Below are 27,682 nucleotides of genomic sequence, written 5' to 3' on the forward strand. Positions count from 1 at the left end.
CTTATTTGATATACGTCAAAACAATTCATTGAGATTATCGGATTGCAAGGACTGTAGTTTTTTTGAGACTTTAAAAGCACTGAAACTTTCAATTTGTTTCTTTCTTTAAGCAAAAAAACTTTCATATTAAGTTAAAGACTGAATCAGTTGGCTATAATTTGAAGATTTTATAAGCAAACTATTCCAGCTATGAAGCTTTGAAATTTTTAAAATTTGTGTCATGGAGCGCAGCTGTTTGTTAGTTTTTCATGCAAGGTATTTATTGAATGAAACCTGTAAACTTTTTCAATAACTAATCAACTTATTTCAGCTAACAATCTTTGAAATACTACAAGCTTTTCCTAAACTGATTAGTCTGGCAAAAAGCAGGAAAATTTTGGTTGAAGCAATTCAAACTATGATACTCTGAAATACTACAAGTTAAATCAAAAAGCTAATCAGTCGGCAAAATAGCATCTAATCCCATTGAAAACCATTCAAGAGATGAAAATTCATATACTCAAAAATAGTTGATCGAGAGAATCAGTTTGCGATATTTTCAAGACTTTCTAAGAAATCTATTCCAGCTATGAAGTTTTGAAATATTTCAGTTTCATATCATGGAAAAAAAATGTTTCTGATACTTTTTCAAGTAAATTATTCATCGCAACAGATTTTAAAATCTTTGAAAAAATTGAATGAAACGAATCGGATTGCGCTCTCTGTAAGCAAGCTATTTTAGCTAACAATCTTCAAAATAATACAAGCTTTTCCTAAATTGATTAACGTAGCAAAATCTGGAAAACTTTGGTTGAACTAATTCAAGCTATGTTACTTTGAAATACTTCAAGTTAAATCATAAAGCTAATCAGTGGGCAAAATAGCATCGAATCCCATTGAAGCCATTTAAGGGATGAAACTTCATATACTTTATTAAATTTGACCGAGAGACTCAGTTTGCGATAAGTTCAAGGCTTTCTAAGCAATCTAGTCCAGCTATGAAGTTTTAAATTATTTTAAAATCATATTATGGAGAAAAATTGTTTCTGATACTTTTTCAAGCAAGCTAGTTTTTGAATGAAGATTCAAAATCTTTTAGATAATAGAATGAAGCGAACTGGATTGCTCTTTTTTCGGCAAGCTATTCTAGCTAACAATCTTTGAAATACTTAAATTTTTTCCTTGATTGAATCCTTTTGCAAAAACCTTATAAGCTTCGGTTGAAGCAATTCAAGCTATGATACTTTAAAATACTTCAAGTTATTTTTTAGACCAAAACACTTTGCGATAAGTTCGAGACTTTCTAAGCAAACTATTTCAGCTATGAAACTTTGAAATATCTCGAACTCATATCACAGATCAAAACTGTTTCTTTTAGTTTTTTAAGCTAGCTTTTCATTGAAAGAAAATTTGAAATCGTTTAGATAATTGATTGAACCGAATCGGATTGCGCTTTTATAAGCAAGCCATTCTAGCTAACAACCTTTGAAAAACGTCAAATTTTTCCTAGTTTGAATCGTTTTTGAAAAATCTGATAAACTTCGGTTGCAGCGATTCAAGCTATGATACTTTGATTTACTTCACTTTAATTCATAGGGCTAATCAGTTTTTGATAAATTCGAGACATTCTAAGCAAGCTATTCTAGAAATGAAACTTTGAAGTACTTCTAATTTTTTTTCACAGAGCTAATCATATCAAAAAAATAGCAAAGCTTTCCCTTGAAGCCGTTTAAGGGATGAAACATTAAAGTTCCAAAATAGTTTGTAGACCAAATCACTTTGAGATAAGTTTGAGACGTTCTAAGCAATCTATTCCAGCTATGAAATTTTGAATTATTTCACAACCATATCACAGAGCAAAACTGTTTCTGTTAGTTTTACAAGCTAGATATTCATTCAAAGAAATTTCGAAACCTTTTAGATAACTGAAGAAAGCGAATCAGATTGCGTTTTTGTGAGCAAGCTATTCCAACTAACAATCTTTGAAATACTTCAAATTTTTTCCTAGATTGAATCGTTTTACAAAAATCTGATAAACTACGGTTGAAGCAATTCCAACTATGATACTTTAAAAGACTTCAAGTTAGTTCATAGAGCTAATCAGTTTGCGATGAATTCAAGGTTTTCTAGCTACAAAACTTTGAAAAGTATGAAAAGAAATCATGGAGCGAAACTGTTTCTGTCAGTTTTTCAAGCGAGCTATTCGTTTAACGAAAAACTGAACTAATTTAGATAATTGAGCTTTTCTAATAAGCAATTCTAGCTAGCAATCTTTCAATTAATTCAAGTTTTTCCGGGATTTTTTTATTTTGCAAAAACCTGAAAAACTTTGGTTAAAGCAACTCAAACTATAATACTTTTAAAAATTTTAAGTTAATTGATAGAGTTAGTCGGATGGAAAAAATAGTTGCTAATTCCATTGAAGAAAATTATGGGATGAAACTCCAAATATTTAAAACTATTTGATAGACAGAATCATTTTGCGATGAATTCAAGACTTTCTAAGCAACCTATTCCAGCTACAAAACTTTGAAACAATTCAAAATTAAGCCATGGAGCAGAACTGTTTCTAATGTTTTTAAGCAAGTTATTCATTGGAAGAAATATTGAAATCTCAAATGAAGCATGACGCAAACCGGATTGCGCTGTTCTAGCTAACAATTTTCGACATACATCAAGCTTTTTCTACTCTGAATAATTTTGGCAGAAATTTAAAAACTTCGGTTACACCAATTCCTGCACTGATACTTTGAAGTACTTCATTTTAATTCAAAGAGATAATGTGATGGCAAAATGTAACTTTTTTATTGAAGCCATTTCAGCAAAAAAACTTCAAATAATTCTATTTATAGTTATTTTATAAACCGAATCAGTTTGCGATGAAATTAAGGTTTTCTAAGCAAGCTTTTCTAACTCTGAAACTTTGAAAAATTTGAAAAGAAAACAATGGAGCGAAATTGTTCCTGTTAGTTTTTCAAGCAAGCTATTCATTGAATGAAATTTTTTTTAGATAATTGCGTTTTTCTAATCAGCTGAACTGGCTAACAACCTTTCAATTACTTTAATTTTTCCTAGATATAACCATTTTGCAAAAACTTGAAAAAATTTCGGTTGAAACAACTCAAAATATGATACTTTGAAATGCTTTAAGTTAATTGATAGAGCTAATCGGACGGAAAAAATAGTTGATATTTCCTTTTAAAAAAATTATGGGATGAAACTTCCAAAAAATGAACTATTTGATAGACAGAATCAGTTTGCGATAAATTCACGACTTTCTAAGCAAAAATGTAAACTATTTGATAGAAAGAATCAGTTTGCGATAAATTCACGACTTTCTAAGCAAATCATTCCAGCTACGAAATTTTGAAACTTTTCAAAATCGTGCCATGGAGTAAAAATGTTTCTGATTTCTTAAGCAAGCTATTCATTGAAGAAAAAAATTAAAATCTCAAAAAAACTGCATGAAGCAAATCGGAATGCGCTTTTCTAGCTAATAATTTTCGACATACATCAAGATTTTCCTACTCGTTTTGAAAAATTTTAAAAACTTCGGTTGAAGCAATTCCAGCACTGATACTTTGAAGTACTTCAATTAAATTTATAGAGCTAATGGGATGGCAAATTTTTTCCTTGATATAACCATTTTGCAAAAACTTGAAAAACTTCGGTGACTTCGACAAACTATGATACTTTGAAATATTTTAATTTAATTGATAGAGTTAGTCGGATGGAAAAAATAGTTGCTATTTCCATTGAAGATAATTGTGGGAAAAAACTTAAAAGTATTTTATAGACAAAATCAGTTTGCGATAAAATCAAGACTTTCTAAGCGATCTATTCCAGCTAGGAAGTTTTGAAATTTTTCAAAATCGTACCGTGCATTGAAACTATTTCTGATATTTAAGCAAGCTATTCTTTCAATCAAAAATTGATATATTTCAAAAACTTGCATAAAGCGAATCGGATTGCGCCTTTCTAAGCAACTTATTCTACCTAACAATATTCGACATACATAGTGTGAATTTTTTTTGCAAAAATCTCAAAAAGTTCGGTTGAAGCAAGTCCAGCTCTGATACTTTGAAATACTTGAAGTTAATTCATTGAGCTAATTGGATGGCAAATTGTAACATTTTTTATTGAAGCCATCTCAGCGTTGAAACTCTAAATACTTCAAAGTTTCCACAGACCAAATCAGTTTGCAATAAATTCGAGACTTTCTAAGCCAGCTATTCCAGCTATGAAAATTTGAAATGTTTCAAAATCTGATCAAGGAGAAAAACACTTTCTGATGTTTTTACAAGCTAGGTATTCAATAAAAGAAAATGAAATTTTTTCGATAACAGAATGAAGCAAATCGGATTGCGCTTGTTGTAAGCAAGCTACTCTAGCTAACAATCTTTGAAATACTTCAATTTTTTTTCCTAGATTGAGTTGTTTTGCAAAGTCTGAAAAATTACGGTTAAAGCAATTTAATCTATGATACTTTGAGATACTTCAATTGAAATGCATTGCGTTTTTTAAGCAAGCTATGCTAGCTAACAATTTGCAAAAAACTGGAAAACTTGGCTGAAGCATTTCTTGCTATGAAAATTTGAAACAGTTCAAGTTGGTTCATAAAAGTACAGCTAGTCCCGTTGAAACCATTTAATGGATGAAATTTCGTATTTTTAAATAAACTTGATAGAGAGAATCTGTTTGCGATAACTTCAAAGCTTTCTGAACAAGCAGTTTTTCTAGATTGAAATGTTTTACAAAAATCTGAAGCACTTCGGTTGAAGCAATTCAAGCTATGATACTTTGAAATGCTTCAAGTTAATTCCTAGACCTAATCAGTTTACAATAAACTCAAAACTTCTTAAGCAAGCTCTTTTTGTATGAAACTTTGAAACATTTCAAAATCATATCATGGAGCGAAACTGTTTCTGTTATTTTTCCCAGCAAGCTCTTCTTTAATTGAAACTTTAAAAAATTTAAAAAACTGCTTGAAGTGGAGCGCATTGCATTTTTCTAAGCAAGCTATGCTAGCTAACAATCTTTGAAATGATTCAAGCTTTTCCTTGAGTGATTCAATTTGCAAAAAACCGGAAACTGTGGCTGAAGCGATTCTTGCTATGAAAATTTGAAACACTTCAAGTTCGAAAAACTAATCGCTTGGGAAAATAGCAGCCGTTGAAGCCATTTAAGGGATGAAATATCATATTTTTAATTAAATTTGATAGAGAGAATCTGTTTGCGATAACTTCAAGACTTTCAAAGCAAGCTGTTTTTCTAGATTGAATTCTTTAGAAAAATCTGAAAAACTTCGGTTGAAGCAATTCAAGCTATTATACTTTCAAAAACATCAATTGAAAGCATAGTGCTGATCAGTTTACGATAAACTCAAAACATTTTAAGCAAGCTGTTTTTGTATGAAACTTTGAAACATTTCAAAACCATATCATGGTGCGAAACTGTTTGTGTTCTTTTTCCCAGCAAGCTCTTCTTTAATTGAAATTTTGGAAGTTTCAAATAACTGCGTGTATTGAAGTGCATTGCGTTTTTTAAGCAAGCTATGCTAGCTAACAACCTTTGCTGAATCATTTTGCAAAAAACTGGAAAACTTGGCTGAAGCATTTCTTGCTATGAAAATTTGAAACAGTTCAAGTTGGTTCATAAAAGTACAGCTAGTCCCGTTGAAACCATTTAATGGATGAAATTTCGTATTTTTAAATAAACTTGATAGAGAGAATCTGTTTGCGATAACTTCAAAGCTTTCTGAACAAGCTGTTTTTCTAGATTAAATTGTTTTACAAAAATCTGAAAAATTCGGTTGAAGCAATTTAAGCTATGATACATTGAAATAATTCAAGTTACTTCCTAGACCTAATCAGTTTGCGATCAATTCAAAAAAATCTAAGGCAGTTATTCTGTAAATGAAACTTTGAAATATTTCAAAATAATATCATGGAGCGAAACTGTTTTTTTTTTCGAGCAAGCATTTCATTGAGTGAAACTTTGACAAATTTCAAATGAAAGGATGAATTAAATTGCATCGTCTTTTCTAAGCAAAGCTATGCTAGTTAACAATCTTTGAAAGTATTCAAGTCTTTCCTAGAGTGAACCGTTTACCAAAACCTGGAAACTTTTGTTGAAGCAATTCATGCCATAAAATTTTGAAACAAATCATGTTAATTCATAAAACTAATCGGTTGGCAAAACAGTATCAAATCCAGTTGAAGCCATTTAAGGGACGGAACTTCAAATTATAAAATAAATTCGATAGAGAGAATCTGTTTGCGATAACTTCAAGGCTTTCTGAGCAAGCTGTTTTTCCTAGATTGAATTGTTTTACAAAAATCTGAAAAACTTCGGTCGAAGCAATTCAAACTATGATACTTTGAAATGCTTAAAATTAATTCCTAGACCTAATTAGTTTGTGATAAACTCAAGACGATCTCTGTAAATGAAACTTTGAAATATTTCAAAATAATATCATGGAGCGAAACCGTTTGTTAATTATTCAAGCAAGCAGTTCATTGAGCAAAACTTTGAAAATCTTTAAAAAGAATGAATGAATTAAATTGCATCGTTTTTCTATGCAAGCTATGCTAGTTAACAATCTTTAAAAGCATTCAAGTCTTTCCTAAAGTGAATCGCTTACCAAAACCCTGGGAGTTTTGGTTGAAGCAATTCATGTTATGAAATTTTGAAATATTTCATGTTAATTCATAAAAATAATCGGTTGGCAAAAAGCAGCAAATCCAGTTGAAGCCATTTAAGGGATGGAACCTCATGTTTTCAAATGAATTTGATAGAGAAAATCTTTTTGCGATAACTTCAAGACTTTCTGAGCAAGCTGTTTTTACTAGGTTGCATTTTTTAGAAAAATCTGAAAAATTTCGGTTGAATCAATTCAAGCTATGATACATTCAAAACCTTCAATTGAAATCATAGTGCTGATCAGTTTACAATAAACTCAAAACTTCTTAAGCAAGCTCTTTTTGTATGAAACTTTGAAACATTTCAAAATCATATCATGGAGCAAAACTGTTTGTGTTATTTTTCCCAGCAAGCTCATCTTTAATTGAAACTTTGGAAATTTTAAATAACTGTGTGTATTGAAGTGCATTGCGTTTTTTAAGCAAGCTATGCTTAGCTAACAATTTCTGCTGAATCATTTTGCAAAAAAACTGGAAAACTTGGCTGAAGCATTTCTTGCTATGAAAATTTGAAACAGTTCAAGTTGGTTCATAAAAGTACATCTAGTCCCGTTGAAACCATTTAATGGATGAAATTTCGTATTTTTAAATAAATTTGATAGAGAGAATGTGTTTGCGATAAGTTCAAGGCTTTCTGAGCAAGCTGTTTTTCCTAGATTGAAATGTTTTACAAAAATCTGAAACACTTCGGTTGAAGCAATTCAAGCTATGATACTTTGAAATACTTCAAAATAATTCCTGGACCTAATCAGTTTGCAATAAATTCAAGACCATCTAAGCGAGTTATTCTGTATATGAAACTTTGAAATATTTCAAAATAATATCATGGAGCGAAACTGTTTTTTTTTTCAAACAAGCAATTCATTGAGTGAAACTTTGATAAATTTTAAATGAATGCATGAACCAAATTGCATAGTCTTTTCTAAGCAAGCTAGGCTAGTTAACAATCTTTGAAAGTATTCAAGTCTTTCCTAGAGGGAATCCTTTACCAAAAACATGGAAATTTTGGTTGAAGCAATTCATGCTATGAAATTTCGAAATAATTCAAGTTAATTCATAAAACTTATCGGTTGGCAAAACAGCAGCAAATCCAGTTGAAGCCCTTTAAGGGATGAAACTTCATAACTTAAAACAAATTTGATAGAGAGAATCTGTTTGCGATAACTTCAGGACTTTCTGAGCAAGCTGTTTTTCCTAGGTTGAATTGTTTTACAAAAATCTGAAAAATTTCGGTCGAAGCAATTCAAACTATGATACTTTGAAATGCTTCAAGTAAATTCCTAGACCTAATCAGTTTGTGATAAATTCAAGACGATCTAAGCCAGCTATTCTGTAAATGAAACTTTGAAGTATTTCAAATTAATATCATGGAGCGAAACTGTTTTTTTTTCAAGCAAGCAATTCATTGAGTGAAATTTTGAGAAGTTTCAAATGAAAAGATGAATTAAATTGCATCGTCTTTTCTAAGCAAACTTTGCTAGTTAACAAGCTTTGAAAGTATTCAAGTCTTTCCTAGAGTGAAACGTTTACCAAGACCTGGAAACTTTTGTTGAAGCAATTCATGCTATGAAATTTTGAAATATTTCATGCTAATTCATAAAACTAATCGGTTGGCAAAAAGCAGCAAATCCAGTTGAAGCCATTTAAGGGATGTAACCTCATGTTTTTTAACTAAAGTTGATAGAGAGAACCTTTTTGCGATAATTTCAAGACTTTCTGAGCAAGCTGTTTTTCTTAGATCGAATTCTTTTTAGAAAAATCTGAAAACTTCGGTTGAATTATTTCAAGCTATGATACTTTGAAATACCTCAAGTTAAATCATAGTGCTTAACAGCTTGCAGTTTGCGATAAACTCAAGCCTTTCTAAGAAAGCTGTTTTAGTATGAAACTTTGAAATATTTCAAATTAATATCATGGAGCGAAACTGTTTTTTTTTCAAACAAGCAATTCATTGAGTGAAACTTTGAGAAATTTTAAATGAATGCATGAACCAAATTGCATAGTCTTTTCTAAGCAAGCTAGGCTAGTTAACAATCTTTGAAAGTATTCAAGTTTTTCCTAGAGGGAATCCTTTACCAAAAACATGGAAATTTTGGTTGAAGCAATTCATGCTATGAAATTTCGAAATAATTCAAGTTAATTCATAAAACTTATCGGTTGGCAAAAACAGCAGCAAATCCAGTTGAAGCCCTTTATGGGATGAAACTTCATATCTTAAAACACATTTGATAGAGAGAATCTGTTTGCGATAACTTCAGGACTTTCTGAGCAAGCTGTTTTTCCTAGATTGAATTGTTTTACAAAAATCTGAAAAATTTCGGTCGAAGCAATTCAAACTATGATACTTTGAAATGCTTCAAGTAAATTCCTAGACCTAATCAGTTTGTGATAAATTCAAGACGATCTAAGCCAGCTATTCTGTAAATGAAACTTTGCAATAATTCAAAATAATATCATGGAGCGAAACTGTTTGTTAATTTTTCAAGCAAGCAGTTCATTGAGCGAAACTTTGAAAAATTTTAAATGAAAGCATGAATTAAATTGCAAAGTCTTTTCTAAGTAAGCTATGCTTGTTAACAATCTTTGAAAGTATTCAAGTCTTTCCTAGAGTGAATCGTTTACCAAAAACATGGAAATTTCGGTTGAAGCAATTCATGCTATGAAATTTTGAAATACTTCAAGTAAGTTCATAAAACTGATCGCTTCTGAAAATAGCAGTTGGTCCCGTTGAAGCCATTTAGGGGAAAAATTTTCATATTTTTAAATAAATTCGATAGAGAGAATCTGTTTGCGATGACTCCAAGGCTTTCTGAGCAAGCTGTTTTTCCTAGATTGAAATGTTTTACAAAAATCTGAAGCACTTCGGTTGAAGCAATTCAAGCTATGATACTTTGAAATGCTTCAAGTTAATTCCTAGACCTAATCAGTTTGCGATAAAATCAAGACCATCTAAGCCAGTTATTCTGTATATGAAACTTTGAAATTTTTCAAAATAATATCATGGAGCGAAACTGTTTGTTAATTATTCAAGCAAGCAGTTCATTGAGCGAAACTTTGAAAATTTTAAATGAATGCATGAATTAAATTGCATCGTTTTTTCTAAGCAAGCTATGCTAGTTAACAATCTTTAAAAGTATTCAAGTCTTTCCTAGAGTGAATCGCTTACCAAAACCCTGGGAGTTTTGGTTGAAGCAATTCATGTTATGAAATTTTGAAATATTTCATGTTAATTCATAAAACTAATCGGTTGGCAAAAAGCAGCAAATCCAGTTGAAGCCATTTAAGGGATGTAACCTCATGTTTTTAAAATAAAGTTGATAGAGAGAACCTTTTTGCGATAACTTCAAGACTTTCTGAGCAAGCTGTTTTTCTTAGATCGAATTCTTTTTAGAAAAATCTGAAAACTTCGGTTGAATTATTTCAAGCTATGATACTTTGAAATACCTCAAGTTAAATCATAGTGCTTAACAGCTTGCAGTTTGCGATAAACTCAAGCCTTTCTAAGAAAGCTGTTTTAGTATGAAACTTTGAAATATTTCAAATTAATATCATGGAGCGAAACTGTTTTTTTTTCAAGCAAGCAATTCATTGAGTGAAATTTTGAGAAATTTCAAATGAAAGGATGAATTAAATTGCATTGTCTTTTCTAAGCAAACTATGCTAGTTAACAATCTTTGAAAGTATTCAAGTCTTTCCTAGAGTGAAACGTTTACCAAGACCTGGAAACTTTTGTTGAAGCAATTCATGCTATGAAATTTTGAAATATTTCATGCTAATTCATAAAACTAATCGGTTAGCAAAAAGCAGCAAATCCAGTTGAAGCCATTTAAGGGATGGAACCTCATGTTTTCAAATGAATTTGATAGAGATAATCTTTTTGCGATAACTTCAAGACTTTCTGAGCAAGCTGTTTTTACTAGATTGCATTTTTTTTAGAAAAATCTGAAAAATTTCGGTTGAATCAATTCAAGCTATGATACATTCAAAACCTTCAATTGAAATCATAGTGCTGATCAGTTTACGATAAACTCAAAACCTCTTAAGCAAGCTCTTTTTGTATGAAACTTTGAAACATTTCAAAATCATATCATGGAGCAAAACTGTTTATGTTATTTTTCCCAGCAAGCTCATCTTTAATTGAAACTTTGGAAATTTTAAATAACTGTGTGTATTGAAGTGCACTGCGTTTTTAAAGCAAGCTATGCTAGCTAACAATCTCTGCTGAATCATTTTGCAAAAAAACTGGAAAACTTGGCTGAAGCATTTCTTGCTATGAAAATTTGAAACAGTTCAAGTTGGTTCATAAAAGTACATCTAGTCCCGTTGAAACCATTTAATGGATGAAATTTCGTATTTTTAAATAAATTTGATAGAGAGAATGTGTTTGCGATAAGTTCAAGGCTTTCTGAGCAAGCTGTTTTTCCTAGATTGAAATGTTTTACAAAAATCTGAAACACTTCGGTTGAAGCAATTCAAGCTATGATACTTTGAAATACTTCAAAATAATTCCTGGACCTAATCAGTTTGCAATAAATTCAAGACCATCTAAACCAGTTATTCTGTATATGAAACTTTGAAATATTTCAAAATAATATCATGGAGCGAAACTGTTTTTTTTTTTCAAACAAGCAATTCATTGAGTGAAACTTTGAGAAATTTTAAATGAATGCATGAACCAAAATGCATAGTCTTTTCTAAGCAAGCTAGAATAGTTAACAATCTTTGAAAGTATTCAAGTCTTTCCTAGAGGGAATCCTTTACCAAAAACATGGAAATTTTGGTTGAAGCAATTCATGCTATGAAATTTCGAAATAATTCAAGTTAATTCATAAAACTTATCGGTTGGAAAAACAATATCAAATCCAGTTGAAGCCATTTAAGTGACGGAACTTCACATTTTAAAATCAATTTCATAGAGAGAATCTGTTTGCGATAACTTCAAGTCTTTCTGAGCAAGCTGTTTTTCCTAGATTGAATTATTTTACTAAAATCTGAAAAACTTCGGTCGAAGCAATTCAAACATCGATACTTTGAAATGCTTCAAGTTAATTCCTAGACCTAATCAGTTTGTGATAAACTCAAGACGATCTAAGCTAGTTATTCTGTATATGAAACTTTGAAATATTTCAAAATAATATCATGGAGCGAAACTGTTTGTTAATTATTCAAGCAAGCAGTTCATTGAGCGAAACTTTGAAAAATTTTAAATGAATGCATGAATTAAATTGCATCGTTTTTTCTAAGCAAGATATGCTAGTTAACAGTCTTTAAAAGCAATCAGGTCTTTCCTAGAGTGAATCGCTTACCAAAACCCTGGGAATTTTGGTTGAAGCAATTCATGCTATGAAATTTTGAAATATTTCATGTTAATTCATAAAACTAATCGGTTGGCAAAAAGCAGCAAATCCAGTTGAAGCCATTTAAGGGATGGAACCTCATGTTTTAAAATAAATTTGATAGAGAGAATCTTTTTGCGATAACTTCAAGACTTTCTGAGCAAGCTGTTTTTCCTAGATTGCATTCTTTTAGAAAAATCTGAAAAACTTCGGTTGAAGCAATTCAAGCTATGACACATTCAAAAACATCTAATGAAATCATAGTGCTGATCAGCTCACAATAAACTCAAAATTTTTTAAGCAAGCTCTTTTTGTATGAAATTTTTGAAACATTTCAAAATCATTTCATGGAGCGAAACTGTTTGTGTTATTTTTCCCAGCAAGCTCTTCTTTAATTGAAACTTTAAAAAATTTAAAAAACTGCTTGAAGTGGAGCGCATTGCGTTTTTCTAAGCAAGCTATGCTAGCTAACAATCTTGGAAATGATTCAAGCTTTTCCTTGACTGATTCAATTTGCAAAAAACCGGAAACTTTGGCTGAAGCGATTCTTGCTATGAAAATTTGAAACACTTCAAGTTCGAAAAACTAATCGCTTGGGAAAATAGCAGCCGTTGAAGCCATTTAAGGGATGAAATATCATATTTTTAATTAAATTTGATAGAGAGAATCTGTTTGCGATAACTTCAAGACTTTCAAAGCAAGCTGTTTTTCTAGATTGAATTGTTTTACAAAAATCTGAAAAATTCGGTTGAAACAATTCAAGCTATGATACTTTGAAATACTTCAAGTTAATTCCTAGACCTAATCAGTTTGCGATAATTTCAAGATCGTCTAAGCCAGTTCGTATGTACATGAAACTTTGAAATGTTTTATTATGGAGCGAAACTGTTTGTTATTTTTTCAAGCAAGCAATTCATTGAGTGAAACTTTGAAAAATTTTAAATGAACGCATGAATTAAATTGCATCGTCTGTTCTAAGCAAGCTATGCTAGTTATCAATCTTTGAAAGTATTCAAGTCTTTCCTAGAGTGAACCATTTACAAAAACCTGGAAACTTTTGTTGAAGCAATTCATGCTATGAAATTTCGAAATATTCAAGTTAATTCATAAAACTAATCGGTTGGCAAACAAAACAGCAGCAAATCCAGTTGAAGCCATTTAAGGGACGGAACTTCATATCTTAAAATAAAATTGATAGAGAGAATCTGCTTGCGATAACTTCAAGACTTTCTGAGCAAGCTGTTTTTCCTAGATTTAATTGTTTTACAAAATCTGAAAAACTTCGGTCGAAGCAATTCAAACTATGATACTTTGAAATGCTTCAAGTTAATTCCTAGACCTTATCAGTTTGTGATAAATTCAAGGCGATCTAAGCCAGTTATTCTGTAAATGAAACTTTGAAATATTTCAAAATATTATCATGGAGCGAAATTGTTTGTTAATTTTTCAAGCAAGCAGTTCATTGAGCGAAACCTTGAAAAATTTTTAATGAATGCATGAATTAAATTGCATCGTTTTTTCTAAGCAAGCTATGCTAGTTAACAGTCTTTAAAAGCAATCAGGTCTTTCCTAGAGTGAATCGCTTACCAAAACCTGGAAACTTTTGATAAGCAATTCATGCTATGAAATTTTGAAATAATTCAAGTTAATTCATAAAAATAATCGGTTGGCAAAACAGCAGCAAATCCAGTTGAAGCCATTTAAGGGACGGAACATCATATTTTAAAATAAATTTGATAGAGAAAATCTGTTTGCGATAACTTCAAGACTTTCTGAGCAAGCTGTTTTTCCTAGATTGAATTGTTTTACAAAAATCTGAAAAACTTCGATTGAAGCAATTAAAGCTATGATACTTTCAAAACCTTCAATTGAAATCATAGTGCTAATCAATTTGCGATAAACTCAAGCCTTTCTTAGCAAGCTGTTTTATTATGAAACTTTGAAACATTTCAAAATCATATCTTGGTGCGAAACTGTTTGTTATTTTTCCCAGCAAGCTCTTCTTTAATTGAAATTTTATAAACTTTAAATAACTGCTTGAAGTAAAGCGCATTGCGTTTTTCTAAGCAAGTATTGCTAGCCAACAATATTTGAAATGTTTTAACCTTTTCCTTGACTGAATCATTTTGCAAAAAACTGGAAATTTTGGCTGAACCATTTCTTGCTATCAAAATTTGAAACAATTCAGTTTTGTTCATAAAATAATCGCTTGGGAAAATAGCAGCTAGTCCCTTTGAAGCCATTTAAGGGATGAAATTCTATATTTTCAATTAAATTTGATAGCGAGAATCTGTTTGCGATAATTTCAAGACTTTCTGTGCAAGCTGTTTTTCTTGATTGAATTGTTTTACAAAAATCTGGGAAACTTCGGTTGAAGCAATTCGAGCTATGATACTTTGAAAAACTTCAAGTTAGTTCATAGACTTAATCAGTTTTCGATAAATTCAAGACCATCTAAGCCAGTTATTGTGTATATATAACTTTGAAAGATTTCAAAACGATATCACGGAGCAAAACTGTTGGTTAATTTTTCAAGCAAGCAATTCATTGAGAGAAGCTTTGATAAATTTTTATTGAATGCATGAATTGAATCGCATCGCTTTTTTCTAAGCAAGCTATGCTAGTTAACAATCTTTGAAAGTATTCAAGTCTTTCCTAGAGTGATTCGTTTACCAAAAACCTAGAAATTTTGGTTGAAGCAATTCATGTTATGAAATTTTGAAGTACTTCAACCTAATTCATAAAACTAATTGGTTGGCGAAACAGCAGCAAATTCAGTTGAAGCTATTTAAGGGATGAAACTTCATTATTCAATTATATTTGATAGAGAGAATCTTTTTGCGATAAATTTAAGACTTTCTAAGTGAGCTATTCCAGGTTGCAAACTCATGGTGCATAACTGGTTCTGATATTTTATCAAGTAAACTATTCCTTGAATGAGCCTTTAAAATATTTGAAAACATTTCATGAAGCGAATCGGAGTGCGCTTTTATAAGCTATCATAGCTAACAATCTTTGAAAAGCTTCAAATTATTCCTAGACTGAGTCATTTTGCAAGAACCTGGAAAGTCTTTGGTTGAAGGGACTCGATCTATGATACTTTGAAATTAATTCACAGAGCTAATCATATATAAAAAATAGTAACTGTTTCCATTAAAGCCGTTTAAGGGATGAAATTTTAAATATTTTAAGTTATTTAACAGAATAAATCAATTTGAGATAAGTCCGAGACTTTCTAATAAGCTACTCCGGCTCTGAAATTTTAAAACGATTCCAAATCAAGTTTTAAATGTTTCTGCTAGTTTTAAAATATAGCTATTCATTGATAGAAAATTGAAAAAATTATTAAAAAAAAAATTGAACGAAACGAATCGGGTTGCGCTTTTCTCAACAAGCTATTCTCTGGCTAACAATCTTTTACATACTTCAAAAAAAACTTTGGATTGAATAGTTTAGCAAAATTATGAAAAATTCCTTTTGAAGCAATTTCAGCTATGATACTTTGAAATAATTCAAGTTAATTCATAGAGCTATTCAGTTTGCGATAATTTCGAGGCTTTCCAAGCAAGCCATTCTAGCTATGAAACTTCGAACTTTTTTCAAATCATATATTGGAGCAACATTGTTTCTGTTAGTTTTCAGGAAAGCTGTTTATTAAATGAAAAATTGGAACCTTTTAAATAATTGCATAAAGCGACCAGGAGTGCTCTTTTCCAGGCAAGTTATGCTTGCTAACAATCTTTGAAAGACTTCAAGTTTTTCCTAGACTGAATCATTTCGGAAAAAAAGTGAAAAATTTCGGTTGAAACTATTCAAGCTATGATACTTTGAAATACTTCAAATTATTTCATAGAGCTAATTGGATTGCAAAAAGTATAACTTTTCCTAGTGAAGTCATTTAAGCCATGAAACCTCAAATAATTCAAGTTTTTTCATAGACCGAACCAGTTTGCGATAAATTTAACAATTTTTAAGCAAGCTATTCCGGCTGTGAAACTTTTAAAAATATTTCAAAATCATATCAAGGAGCGAAACTGTTAAACAGTGTTTCAAGCAAATTGTTCATCGAATGAAATCTTGAAAAAAAAGTCAACAAAATCCATGAAGCGAATTGAATAGCGCTTTTCTAAGCAAGCTATTCTAGCTATTAATCTTTGAAGAACTTCAAATTTTTCCTAGACTGAATCTTTTTAAAAAAACCTGAAAATTTTTGGTTGAAGCAATTCAAGCTATGATACTTTGAAATGCTCCAAGTAAGCTCATAGAGCTAATCGGATGGCAAAAAGTGTAACGTTTTCATTGAAACCATTTAAGCAATGGCAATGAAACTACAAATTTTTATGTTATTTCATCGACCGAATCATTTTTGCGATAATTTCAAGACTTTTAAGCAAGCTAATTTAGCTATGAAACTTCAAGTATTTCAAAAGGGAGGAGCAAAACTGTTTCTGTTCGTTTTTCAAGCACGGTATTCATTGAATGAAAACTTTATAATAATTGCATGAAGTGAATCGAATAGCACTTTTCAAAGCTAGTTATTCTGTCTAACAGTCTCTGAAATACTTCTAGTTATTGTAAACTGAATCATTTTATAAAAACATGAAAAACGTTGGCTGAAGCAACTTAAGCTATGATACTCCAAAATACTTCAAGTAAATTCATAGAGCTAATCGGATGACAAAATGTAACATTTTTCAAACCATTTAAGCATTTACATATCTTATAATTGGGACGCTGCTTTAATGAAGCTTTGTAGCTTTGTAAAGTTACTAACCTGTTTCGAGCCTAAGGGAAAATGGCATCTAGTCACCAATATTGACAAAAAAACTTAGGTTTTTATGATACTTTGAGGTTTTTTGCTTGCATTTCAAGCTATGATACTTTGAATCATTTCAAAATTTCCATGAAATTTAATTGGATGGCAAGATCTCAATTTTTTCTGTGAAAAGTATTAGTTATGAAATTTTGAAATATTCCCAGTAATTTTTGAAGCAACTTGCATGGCAAAAATTTTCACTTATTCCAAGCAAGTTATTCCCCTGCTGTGAAAATTTAAATTAATGCAAATAATTTCATGAAGCAAATCGAATGGCAAAAAGTTTAAGTTTTCTAAGCAAGAGAAAAGTTTGAAAATTTCAGCTATGACACTTTGAAATAGTTTTCCTGAAACGAATTGGATGCCGGTAAAATTAACTTTACCTATGAAAGCTATTTCAAAACAAATCATAAAGCAAAACTGTTTCTGTTAAGTTTATTAAGCAAGCTACTAATGGAAAGAAAATATGAAAAATTTTGAGTACTTCCATGAAGGGAATCGAATTTTGCATTTCTAAGCAAAATATTCCAGCTAACAATTTTTGAAATACTTCAAGTTTTTTCCTAGACGGATTCCTTTTGCAAGAACCTGATAAACTTTGGTTGAAGGAATTCAAGCTATGATACTTTGAATTATTTCAAGTTAATTTATAGAGCTGATTCCATGGCGAAAAGTGTAACTATTTCTATTGAAACTCATTTAAGCGATGAGACTTCAAGTTATTTCATAGATCGAATCAGTTTGCGACAGGTTCTTGACTTTCTAAGCAAGCTATTCCAGCCATGTGAATTTGAATTGTTTCAGTATTTTATCATGGAGCGAAATTGTTTGTTAGTTGTTCGAGCAAGCCATTCATGAATGAAAATTTGAAATAGTATTTTCATGAAGCGAATTGGGTTGCGCCTTTCTAAACAAGCTATTCCAGCTATCAATCTTCGAAATATTTAAATTTTTTTATTAGAACGAATCGTTTTGCAAAAACCAAAAGTTTTTTGGCCAACGCACTTCAAGCTATAAGACTTTGAAATACTTCAAGTGAAATGATAGAGACAATCGGATGGCAAAAAAGTAACTATTTTTATTAAAGCAATTCAAGGAATGAAACTTCAATTATATATGTTATTTCAGTGACCGATCCATTTTGCGAAAAGCTTACGTTTCTCTAGGCAAGTTATTAAAAATTATATTTCAATTTTATGAAGCTAATCAGATGGCAAGATGCTTAATTTTTTCTAAGTATTTTTTGCTATTAAAATTATATATTATTTAAGCAACTTTATGGCAAAAACTCGAGTTTTTCTAAGCAGGCTAATTTAGCTATAACACAATTTTTTTTTCATGAAATAAATCGGATGCCGAAAATTTTTTATTTATCTAAGCAAGCTATTCCAGCTCTAAAATTTTGTATTTATGAAGTTTCTGCAAATCAAGCTACACTTTTTCGACGCATTCAATTTTTTGTGTAGACCAAAACGATTCATTAGGTTTACGATTTTCGAAGCAAGCGTTTAAAGTTATGAAACTTCAAATAATCCAAGTTATCTTTAAAGTACCGAATCGGTTCGCGAAGCTTTTCTACTCCAGCTCAGAAACATATTTGAAGTTACTTCATCGACCGATAGAATGAATCGGTTAGCTAAACGTTAGGATTTTCTATGCCAGATAATCATAATAAAAGATGAAGTATTCAAGTCAGTTTATAGACCAGGGAGATTCGTGAAAGTTCAAGTTTTTCTAATAGAAGCTATTGAAGCTATGCAAAGTTTTACCAAATTTAAAAACCCAATCGGTTTGCAAAAAGTTAGAGTTTCTATGAAATTATGAATTATTTCAAGTTATTCTATAGACAAAATAAACACAAAAATTTTTCTCAGTAAGCCATTAAAGCTCCAAAACTTAGAAATATTTCAAAATCATATCACGGAGCAAAACTGTTTGTTAGTTTAACAAGCCAGCTATTCATTGAATGAAAACTTTAAATCTTTCAAATATTTGAATGACGCGATTCGGATTGCGCTTTTCTAAGCAAGCTATTCCAGCTATGAAACTTATTTCAAAATCATATCATGGAAAGAAACTGTTTTTGTTAGGTTTTCAAGCAAGCTACTCATTAAATAAAAATTTGAAATTTTTTGAGAATTGTTTCAAAGGGCAAATTAGTTTGCGAAAAGTTTTCTTCAAAAGGTTTGCAAAACTTTTGCTTACAATTTTTCGCAAAGCAATTCGGTCTATGAAATAGCTAGAAAAATTTCAAAAATTTTTCTGAGCACGCTTGGACAGGCACTGTTTTAGCATTGGAAATGAATTGAGTTACTCTTGTTCAAAGAACTGAATGTTAGTCAAAAATATTTCCAGACTTAAACAGTTTGAAAGTCCTACATTTTTGGCCTTCTCTCAAACGTGAAGACTAGAGAATTCTTTAACCGTTGCATTCGACAAAACTAAACCATTGCGTTCACTTGAGCAATGCTTATAGTGCATTCCAACTTTCATTGAATATATAAGAAGATAAGGCTTAACTTTTAATTGCAACTCTTAATGTCCGCTTGAGAAAATCCGATAGTACTATCAAAAAAATTACGGTAATTTAAAAAATGGTGAGTTTAAGGTCCAGGGTATTTGTTCATATGGTATTTATTTGTGCACTTTTTTCCTGAGTTAAAAGCACAGACTGTGAAGCAAATTAAATGAAGTGCTAAATCTTTCTTATGCAGGGTAGATTTCGTAAACAAATTCATTACGAGGCCAAACTGTGCACTGGATAGGCGCACAATTTTGTGTCTGTATGTTCCTGGATTCCATAGACAAGTCTTTAAACATGTTAAAATTTTGTCGGAACGATCAAAGAAAATGAAAGAACGAAAGAAGAACAAAAGGAGCGTCCTTGTTGCGGAATCCACTTACAATGCACAAAATGCACAGTTTGGCCTCGTAATGTTAAAATTTTAAAATTCTAATTTAGCTATTAAATCAGTAGTTATTGCAAAAAATCGTTCTTGACAAAAGTCACATGATAGATGTCAAACAGTTGGTAATTTGACCTGACGCTAGCTTTCCACAATCATGGCAGTGGTTCGCCTGTGAGGAAATGAATGGTTAATTTAATTTACCATCTACATTACAACAGTAATGAATACTATTATAAGGCATGGAGGGTGACCCAAAGAGAATTTCATCTCATCTAGTGGGACACCTCGAGAACTTAAAGAGCAGAGACATAAAGTCTCCAGAGTGGGCATCAATTAAAGAGCAGTTTATGTAAGAATTCATTATCAAAAATATAATTATGGAAAAAAGATTCCTGAAAACGGTTCAGTTCTGAGTTATTTAATTCGAAAAAATTTTTTGGGAGTAATTTATTCTGAAAAACAAAATTATATGCTATTGCTAGCCTACGTTTAAGAGAGAATTTCATGGCGTTTGATTTAAAAGCTATGTTTGTAATTTGTTTTTTAGTCTTGCTGCGGGTGTGAGGAAGCCTTTGTAGGCTCGATAAACTCAAAAAACTATTCTTATCGGGGCATCTTAAAATTTCAAATAACTCTTTGAAGAGAGATTTCAGAAACATATTAAAGACTGAATAAATTTTGTTTTCACTCATATATTGGGTTATTTGTTCGAATTTGCGTTTGAAGAATATAGCCCGCGTGATGCGTTTTTGTAGTTTTAAAATTGAATCGAGATGAGTTTTATATGTATTGCCATAAATAAGAATACCATATTGAATTACGGATTGAGCATATGCTCTGTAGAACAACAGAAGACTTGCTTTTGGAAAAACTTCACGACATTTGTAAACTATTCCACAGAAAGTTGATAACTTTTTAACAATGCCACATATATGTTGCTTAAAACTCAGTTTATTGTCAATTTTTAATCCCAAATATTTAACAGGCAATTGGTAGTTCGATTGAAAATTATCTCTAAATACATTAATCATTTCAACATTTTTACCGAAACTCATCGCTTTTACAAACTTACCGAAGCTCTTTTTACAGTTGATTGTCAGGCCATTACAATCAATCCATTTTTCAATATTTTTCATTTCGTTTTCAAATTTTTTTGTCCTTATTGTACTTGAATAACATAAAGTTGTATCATCTGCATATAAAACTGGTTTAATTGTATTACAAACAATCGGAAGATCATTAATAAAGATTAGAAACAACAGAGGTCCTAAAACAGAACCCTGCGGAACGCCACATGTTGAATGTTCTATTCGAGATTCTTTTTGGTCAAAAACAACATATTGTTTGCGATCAGTTAAATAACTCCGGATAAGTTTGTTCAGTTTACCCCTTATTCCATACTTATCTAACTTAAGAATAAGTAGCTCATGGTTTATTGTATCAAAAGCTTTTTGGAAATCGATGAAAAATGTTTCACCGTAACGGCTTTTATCAATAACTTCTCGAATGAACTCGGTAAATTCTAATAAAGCATCAGCGCAACTTTTTTTAGGTTGAAATCCGTATTGCTCTGGTGTGAGAATTCGATATTTTCTTAGAAACTTATACATTTTGCCAAAAATGATCTTTTCAAAAACCTTGCTTATCGAATTGAGTAAACTTATTGGTCTATAGCTTTCTGGTAGTTGACAATTACCATCTTTATAAAACGGAAGCACCTTTGCAATTTTTAGTGCATTCGGGAACGTTCCTTGCTTTATACATTGATTAAATAACTTTGACAAAGGTTCGCTAATAACCGTCGACGAGAGTTTCAAAAATTTGATTACTTATATCATCCGGACCTGAAGACCCCTTATTTTTAATAAGAATAATTGTATCAAAAACTTCTTTTGTTGTTATTTTCTGAAAAACCATTGAAATAGGTACAGATTTAACATGCCTTAAGGCAATTTTATGATTGATTTTTTTACCACTTAATTTATTACCAATTTGTGCGAAAAACTGATTGAAGACATCAGCTTCAACTTCTATTTTGGCAGATGTTTTGCTTTGTATGAAATCGTTATATGCCTCAAAAATACTTTTATTGTTTTTCGATTTTTCGATTTTTTGTTGGTAAAATTTTAGTTTCGAATTTCTTATTAGCGGTGTGGTTAAATTTCGGGACAATTTATATTTCTCTAAATTTGTCGGAGTTGGATCAATTATCCATTTTTTGTAGAACATGTTTCTCTTTTGCATTTGCTTTTTAATATCCTGGGTAATCCAAGTTGGTTTTGCTTTATTATTCACCTGAGATAATGGGCAAAATTTATCTAAAATACGTGTTAAGCTGTTTACAATGTAAGTTATCTGCTCATCAGCGTTTAGTGAACTTTGCATTTTATTGAGTTTTTCATGTAGTAAGAAAAGGAAATCCACCAGGTTTTTGTCATTTTTCAATGGATTTATGTTTCGGAAAACGCTCTGTGTTTTAATGTCATTTTTACTTTTAAAGTCATCAATTTCAAGTAAAATTGAGTAATGGTCACTGATTACAGTTTTTAAAGTATTTATTTTGATCAAACAAGAATTGGTAAAAATATAGTCAATACAAGACTGACTTGAAGATGTAACACGTGTGGGTTCAAAGTTGCGTTGGAGAAACCCATGTGAGTTCATTAATGTCAAAAAATTCTCACTAGTGATTGAAGCATCAAGTGAATCTATGTTAAAATCACCACATATTATTGTTTGGTTTTTCCAAGTAGCCACCGTATCCAGGAAAGATTCTAGCTTTTCAAAAAAGTCGTTTAGTGCAGAAGATGGTTTTCTATACAAAACAATAAAATTTTTCGAATGTTTTTCATTTTTAACAGATATAGCTAGAAACTCAAGATCTGATTCCAATTGCAATTTTGACACCTTTAAATCCGATCTAACGAAAAATGCACAACCACCTCCGCGAGTACCTTTTCTGTTAGTAGTTATTATAGGTTGGTAGCCTTCAACTGAATAAATTGATAGGGATCACTGTCCGTTAGCCATGTCTCGCAAAGGGCTATTATTGGTGGCTTAACCTCAAAGTCGTCAATAAGAATTTTTAACTCATCATAATGACATCGCAAAGATCTAATATTCAAGAAAAAAAGAAAACTGCTATTTAATACGCCCACTTGTCTCCCCTCTAGGAGTTCTCGATAATATAATTTACTCATTTATCAACAAAAATAAGAAACAGAAAAAATTAGGCGCTGACTTGCAAGCCACGCTCAAACATTCTTGTATGCTTCATCAATCCCAACCCCATAGAGCATGCAAGAATGTATGAATAACTATGAACCTTCCTCGTAGGGATTTACAACATATTCTGAAAGAGTTTTTCTGTTTTTGCATAATTGCTCCAATAATTGTTCTCCTTCTTGCTCTGGGGAGTCACGTAATCGCTTCAGAATAGATTTAATATTCTCCGCCCGTTGAATATCATTTGGTCTGATTGGTGTCGTATTTCTTTCATAACCAGATACACTATAATTTTCCGTAGATTTTCCAGTTTTCGACTGAAATTTGTCAGATTTCTTAGTCGCTAAGTGTTTCATATCATCAATCGCCTTTTTCGAACTAACGGGAAAAGATTTGTAAATTCCTCTGTCGTCCATTTTAAACAATTCAACCTGACAATTCTGACTGGTATTTACGAGACCCAAATCATCAGCGTATTGTTTGAGTAGACGGTCTGCCGGTGGAAGCCTTTCCTTGAAAAAAATTTGTTTGTTGTTATTCGGGTTTCGAATGTTAGCCAACCAAGATTTTCTGTTGTAGATTTCACTTTTTCCCCAAAATATAAAAATTTAACTATCACAGCTGGGGGATAATTGATTTTTTTCCACGTTCCAAGCAAGTGACAGGCTTTAAAATTACTCGGGCTAGTTTTATACTGAAGAAATTGGGCCAAAAAATTGCATACCTGATGTGACAACGGTACCTGATTGTTTACTATTGGCAGGTTCTCCAAAATTAGGCAATCCTTAGAAGAATACCTTTCCTGTGCAGATACTCTTTGTTCCAAATCATCCACTTTGTTCTCAAGATCTAGAATAATCTCATCTTTTTTGCCCAGATCCGTCAATAATTTACAGAAAATCTGTCTCACATTGGTGTCGGAAATCTTTTCCAGCATCGAGGAATACATATCTTTCTCAAAACGTGATCCCATGTTAAAGGAACTCTCAGTTAAATACATAAGTTTGGAATTAGTAGTAAAGAAATTTCACACGTAAAGAAAGAATTGAGAAATTCGAAGCAAAGCAATTTGTTTAAACGCGGCAAGAAAAAGCGACTATTCAGCGCTGCTCATTTTGTTCTATGAATAGTGTCTTTGATGAATGTTCCAACTTAATTGGAACTCAACTAATTAGAACTTAAATAAAACCATAATTAGATTGGTTAAACTACTGTTTTTGGTCTTGGGAACTGAACTATTAGGAAAATTTGATACTTTTTGTATAGTTTAATGAATGATATTTAAATTGCACAGTAGTGAATTTTGATTTGATTAGTGGAACAAAAAAACTTGAATTTCGAATTTGAAACTCAATTTTTGTGCTATTTGATTTTGTCTCGTTTTTTAAAGCCTACATTGGTAGGAAATTTACTCTCTGATCACTCAATTAGTTTCAGTTTTAAGCTGATAATTTTCCTTTTGCATTAGTTTAGTCAAACCTCTTAGACGTAGCAAATGCAATAACTTTTCCTTGCATGCATGTCTATATCAAATTTCTCTTGTTGTTACCTCGACATGCGACTACCGTATTTTTAATCACACGGTTCGATCAACGTTCCGTAGACAAGGGCCTATCAAAAACCGTTATTCCGCAAAGCTCCCAACAAATAGGTAATTGAAACTTCTCTATTCAATGGGTTAATTGATTTGTTTTTAATCTCAAGCCATTTTAAAAAGTTATTTTTGAACTGATTTACAGAGACATTAAGTTAACAGTAAGCAGTTTATTGACTAACAATGCATCTTTTTTACCCAACAAGACTGCTCGTATATCAGGGCATATCCCTGAATGATCCGACTGCCCCTTAATCCATATCAAATAACTTTTGGGGAAGAATACTGAAAACTTATAATTTTTGGACAATATCAAAGAACAAATTTGAGTCGCACGCGAAGTTAATAGACCGATTAACTAGCCTCAGTTCACTTTGGAACGATTTTTTTATGCGGGATAATTAACCAAGCATAAAAATTTTGCGTTACGCGCGCATTTTCAAAGCGCGCATTATTTAGTCCAGACCATGGCCAAATTGACAATTTTTAAACTCCCAAAACTTTCCAAAAACTAATTGAAGGTGAAATATCTTTTTACATTTGAGCTCATGAAGTCAATATCTTCAATGGGAAAAACATTTTTTGTTAACTATTACTTTAATCGGCGAAACTTAACTGACTAACCAAAAACGGCGGAACAAACTTTATCCACACCAAGTGGTCTGCAGTACAGTTGTTAATGTCCCACATTTTTTTCAAGCGGTTTCAAGACACGGGGCTTAAAACGTTTGTAGAGTATAGTCCATCAATGAAAGGCAGTCGGAACTTTCAAGCTTCGCCCTGATACGAGCAACCTTGTTATTAGTTTACTCTCATTTAGAACGGCTTAGCGCTTTACTTATTTTGCTGTACAGACTGCGCAATTAACTCTGGAAAAAAGTACGAAACAATTTGATGGTTTTCAAAAATTCTACAGAGGTTTCAAGACAAAAAGTTTTGAACCGCAGTTAAATTTAACAAAAAAAAAGGTCAAAATGCATTTTTTTGGCGGACGCTCCCCTTCAAAATTAGTATATATTAGCGTCGAAGGCGCCTTTAGAAAACTTATGGGTTGGTTAGCCAAAAATTATGTCATTAAAAATACCCAAATGGGACCTTTGGTTAGTGAGGGGGTCGAACCCTTAAGGGAGAGGCCCTCCTCTAAATATGCCCCGGGTTTTACCGGGTTTTTTTGAGTGCAGCAACTGTCCGACATCTACCATATGAACTTTTGTTGTGGTAGCTTCTTGAAAATTAACTAAATTAGTAGCCAGATTTTTAGCTGAAATATTTTCTTGTTCCGACTTTCGAAGAAAGTGACGAAATATTTGGGCTCAGGTTCTTTTTCTCCAGTCAAATTTCGACCTTTCAACTAAGATTTTTTGACGCAATTTTTTGTTATATCAGCCAGAAGTATTTTTGCCGTGAACTCAAACATAAAAATCCTTCCTTCAACCAATTCGGAACAATTTCTAAGACAGATTAAATCTCCTCTTACGCGTTAATAGAGCGAAACATCACGGTTTTTTTGTCCCAAATCGGCCAAAATGGCAATTTTTAAACTCCCATAACTTCACGAAAAATGATCATAGGAGAAATATATATTTTTAATTAGCTCAGAACAACAATACCTTTTGAATGATTTAAAAAAATTGCCAAAAATAGCTGGTTTAAAAGTCGAAATTTGTTTGGAGAAAAAAACCAACCCGAGCACAAATATTCCGTTACTTTCGTTAGCAAAGTCGGAACAAAATTTTCGAAAAGAAGAAAGGCTTTCGAAAAATGAAACGCTGGCCTTGTGAAAGACTCTTTTCGGATATGCGCAAAGTTTTAATTAGCAAGAGAAAATAGTAATTACCTCATCTCTGCCAAACTGAGCTGTCGTCCTTTCAGCTCCTTTTCCAGCTGTTTCTTTTCCCCTTTAGAAAAACACAAACAATTTCTGCGTTCAGAAATACCATCACTCGCATTGTCTGCTTCGTCTTGTGGGAACTGGGTTTGCTTTTCATCTTCATCGTCGCTCTTCTTTGAATTTTCCCTTTTTCGTCTAAACGCGTGCCACATTTCCACCATCAGATCAGAACAAAATGCTACGTTTGAGTTGGCTTCGATTATTTCGAAGATGAAAGCCCCGTCTGGCTTGAGATAGTCTCCGACAAAATATTGAAAATGAGGGTCGGACTCCTCCAAATCCTGATACTGCTGATAGTCTTCGCCAGACTTCAGGTAGAACAGAATCTTCTTGGCTCTTACGAAGTGCAGTTGCACTTTGTACACCCACCAGAGAAGACTCCAACAGGTGGACATGATGAGGAACACCATCCACCACCAGACTATGGTGAAGATTTTCTCATTGAACAAGTTGATGGTCAAAACACACTGGACCGTCTGGATTTTGGGCTGCCCAACTTGGCGGATTTCGATGTTACAAAGAGTCACCTTTGGGAAACTTTGAGAAGAAATTGACTTCCAATCTGATTTGGCGAAAAAATTGCTGGCAACTTCAATTCCAAATGTGTAGAACCCAGGTCCCACCATAGAATTGAGAAAAAACATGGTGAACAGGCCTAGAATTATGTAAATGCATTTGACAGCGAGGTAGGATGGGGCCAGATATGCACCGTAGTCTTCTTTGAAGAACCAGAACAGAAGTGGGTTCTCCCTAACTTTCTGCTTCAGGTACTCCAGTCCTCTGAGTCTGCTGCGCTTTGCCCCGAAGTCGATTCTGTTCTCGAAGTAGTGACGAAGGGCCTCCGACATCCATCGCGCACACTTTCCTCTCTCCTCATAGTCTGTAGCATTTTCACTAAACAAAGTGAGCTCTCAAAAAACTAAATCGCTCCTACAGTGTAACATTAACTGATGGCTCAAATAACCCTCGACAAATATGGAATTGATGCTGATAGAAATTGTGAAGAAAAATTGAGGCAAATTTGATGCATGCAATTCGGTCATCTATAATTGCAAAAAAATGGATGAGACATTATTAATTTAAAAAGCTATCTTCCAATTTTCAGCAACTTGTGCAAACAAATTTGAATATTTAGGTGAACTTGAGTCATACTTCGTGTCTGAAAAATTTGCTTATGCACCCAGAATTTTTCTTGCATAGGTCATTTGCTCTTTTAAAATAATTCTGTATG

At 32.0% G+C, this 27,682-nt stretch overlaps 1 protein-coding gene across 2 annotated transcripts in view; it reads right to left on the bottom strand.

Annotated features, from left to right (window-relative positions):
* Positions 1-27,682, bottom strand: part of LOC134845255 (innexin unc-9-like) — a 55,283-nt gene that overhangs the window by 16,860 nt on the left and 10,741 nt on the right. For both annotated transcript variants that reach the window (XM_063862192.1, XM_063862191.1), the window contains exon 4: positions 26,398-27,345. In XM_063862192.1, the coding sequence (XP_063718262.1) occupies positions 26,398-27,345 (948 nt within the window). The remainder of the gene's footprint in view (positions 1-26,397; positions 27,346-27,682) is intronic.

This window comes from Symsagittifera roscoffensis, chromosome 4 (assembly GCF_963678635.1).
Source record: "Symsagittifera roscoffensis chromosome 4, txSymRosc1.1, whole genome shotgun sequence".
Classification (NCBI taxonomy): domain Eukaryota; kingdom Metazoa; phylum Xenacoelomorpha; order Acoela; family Convolutidae; genus Symsagittifera; species Symsagittifera roscoffensis.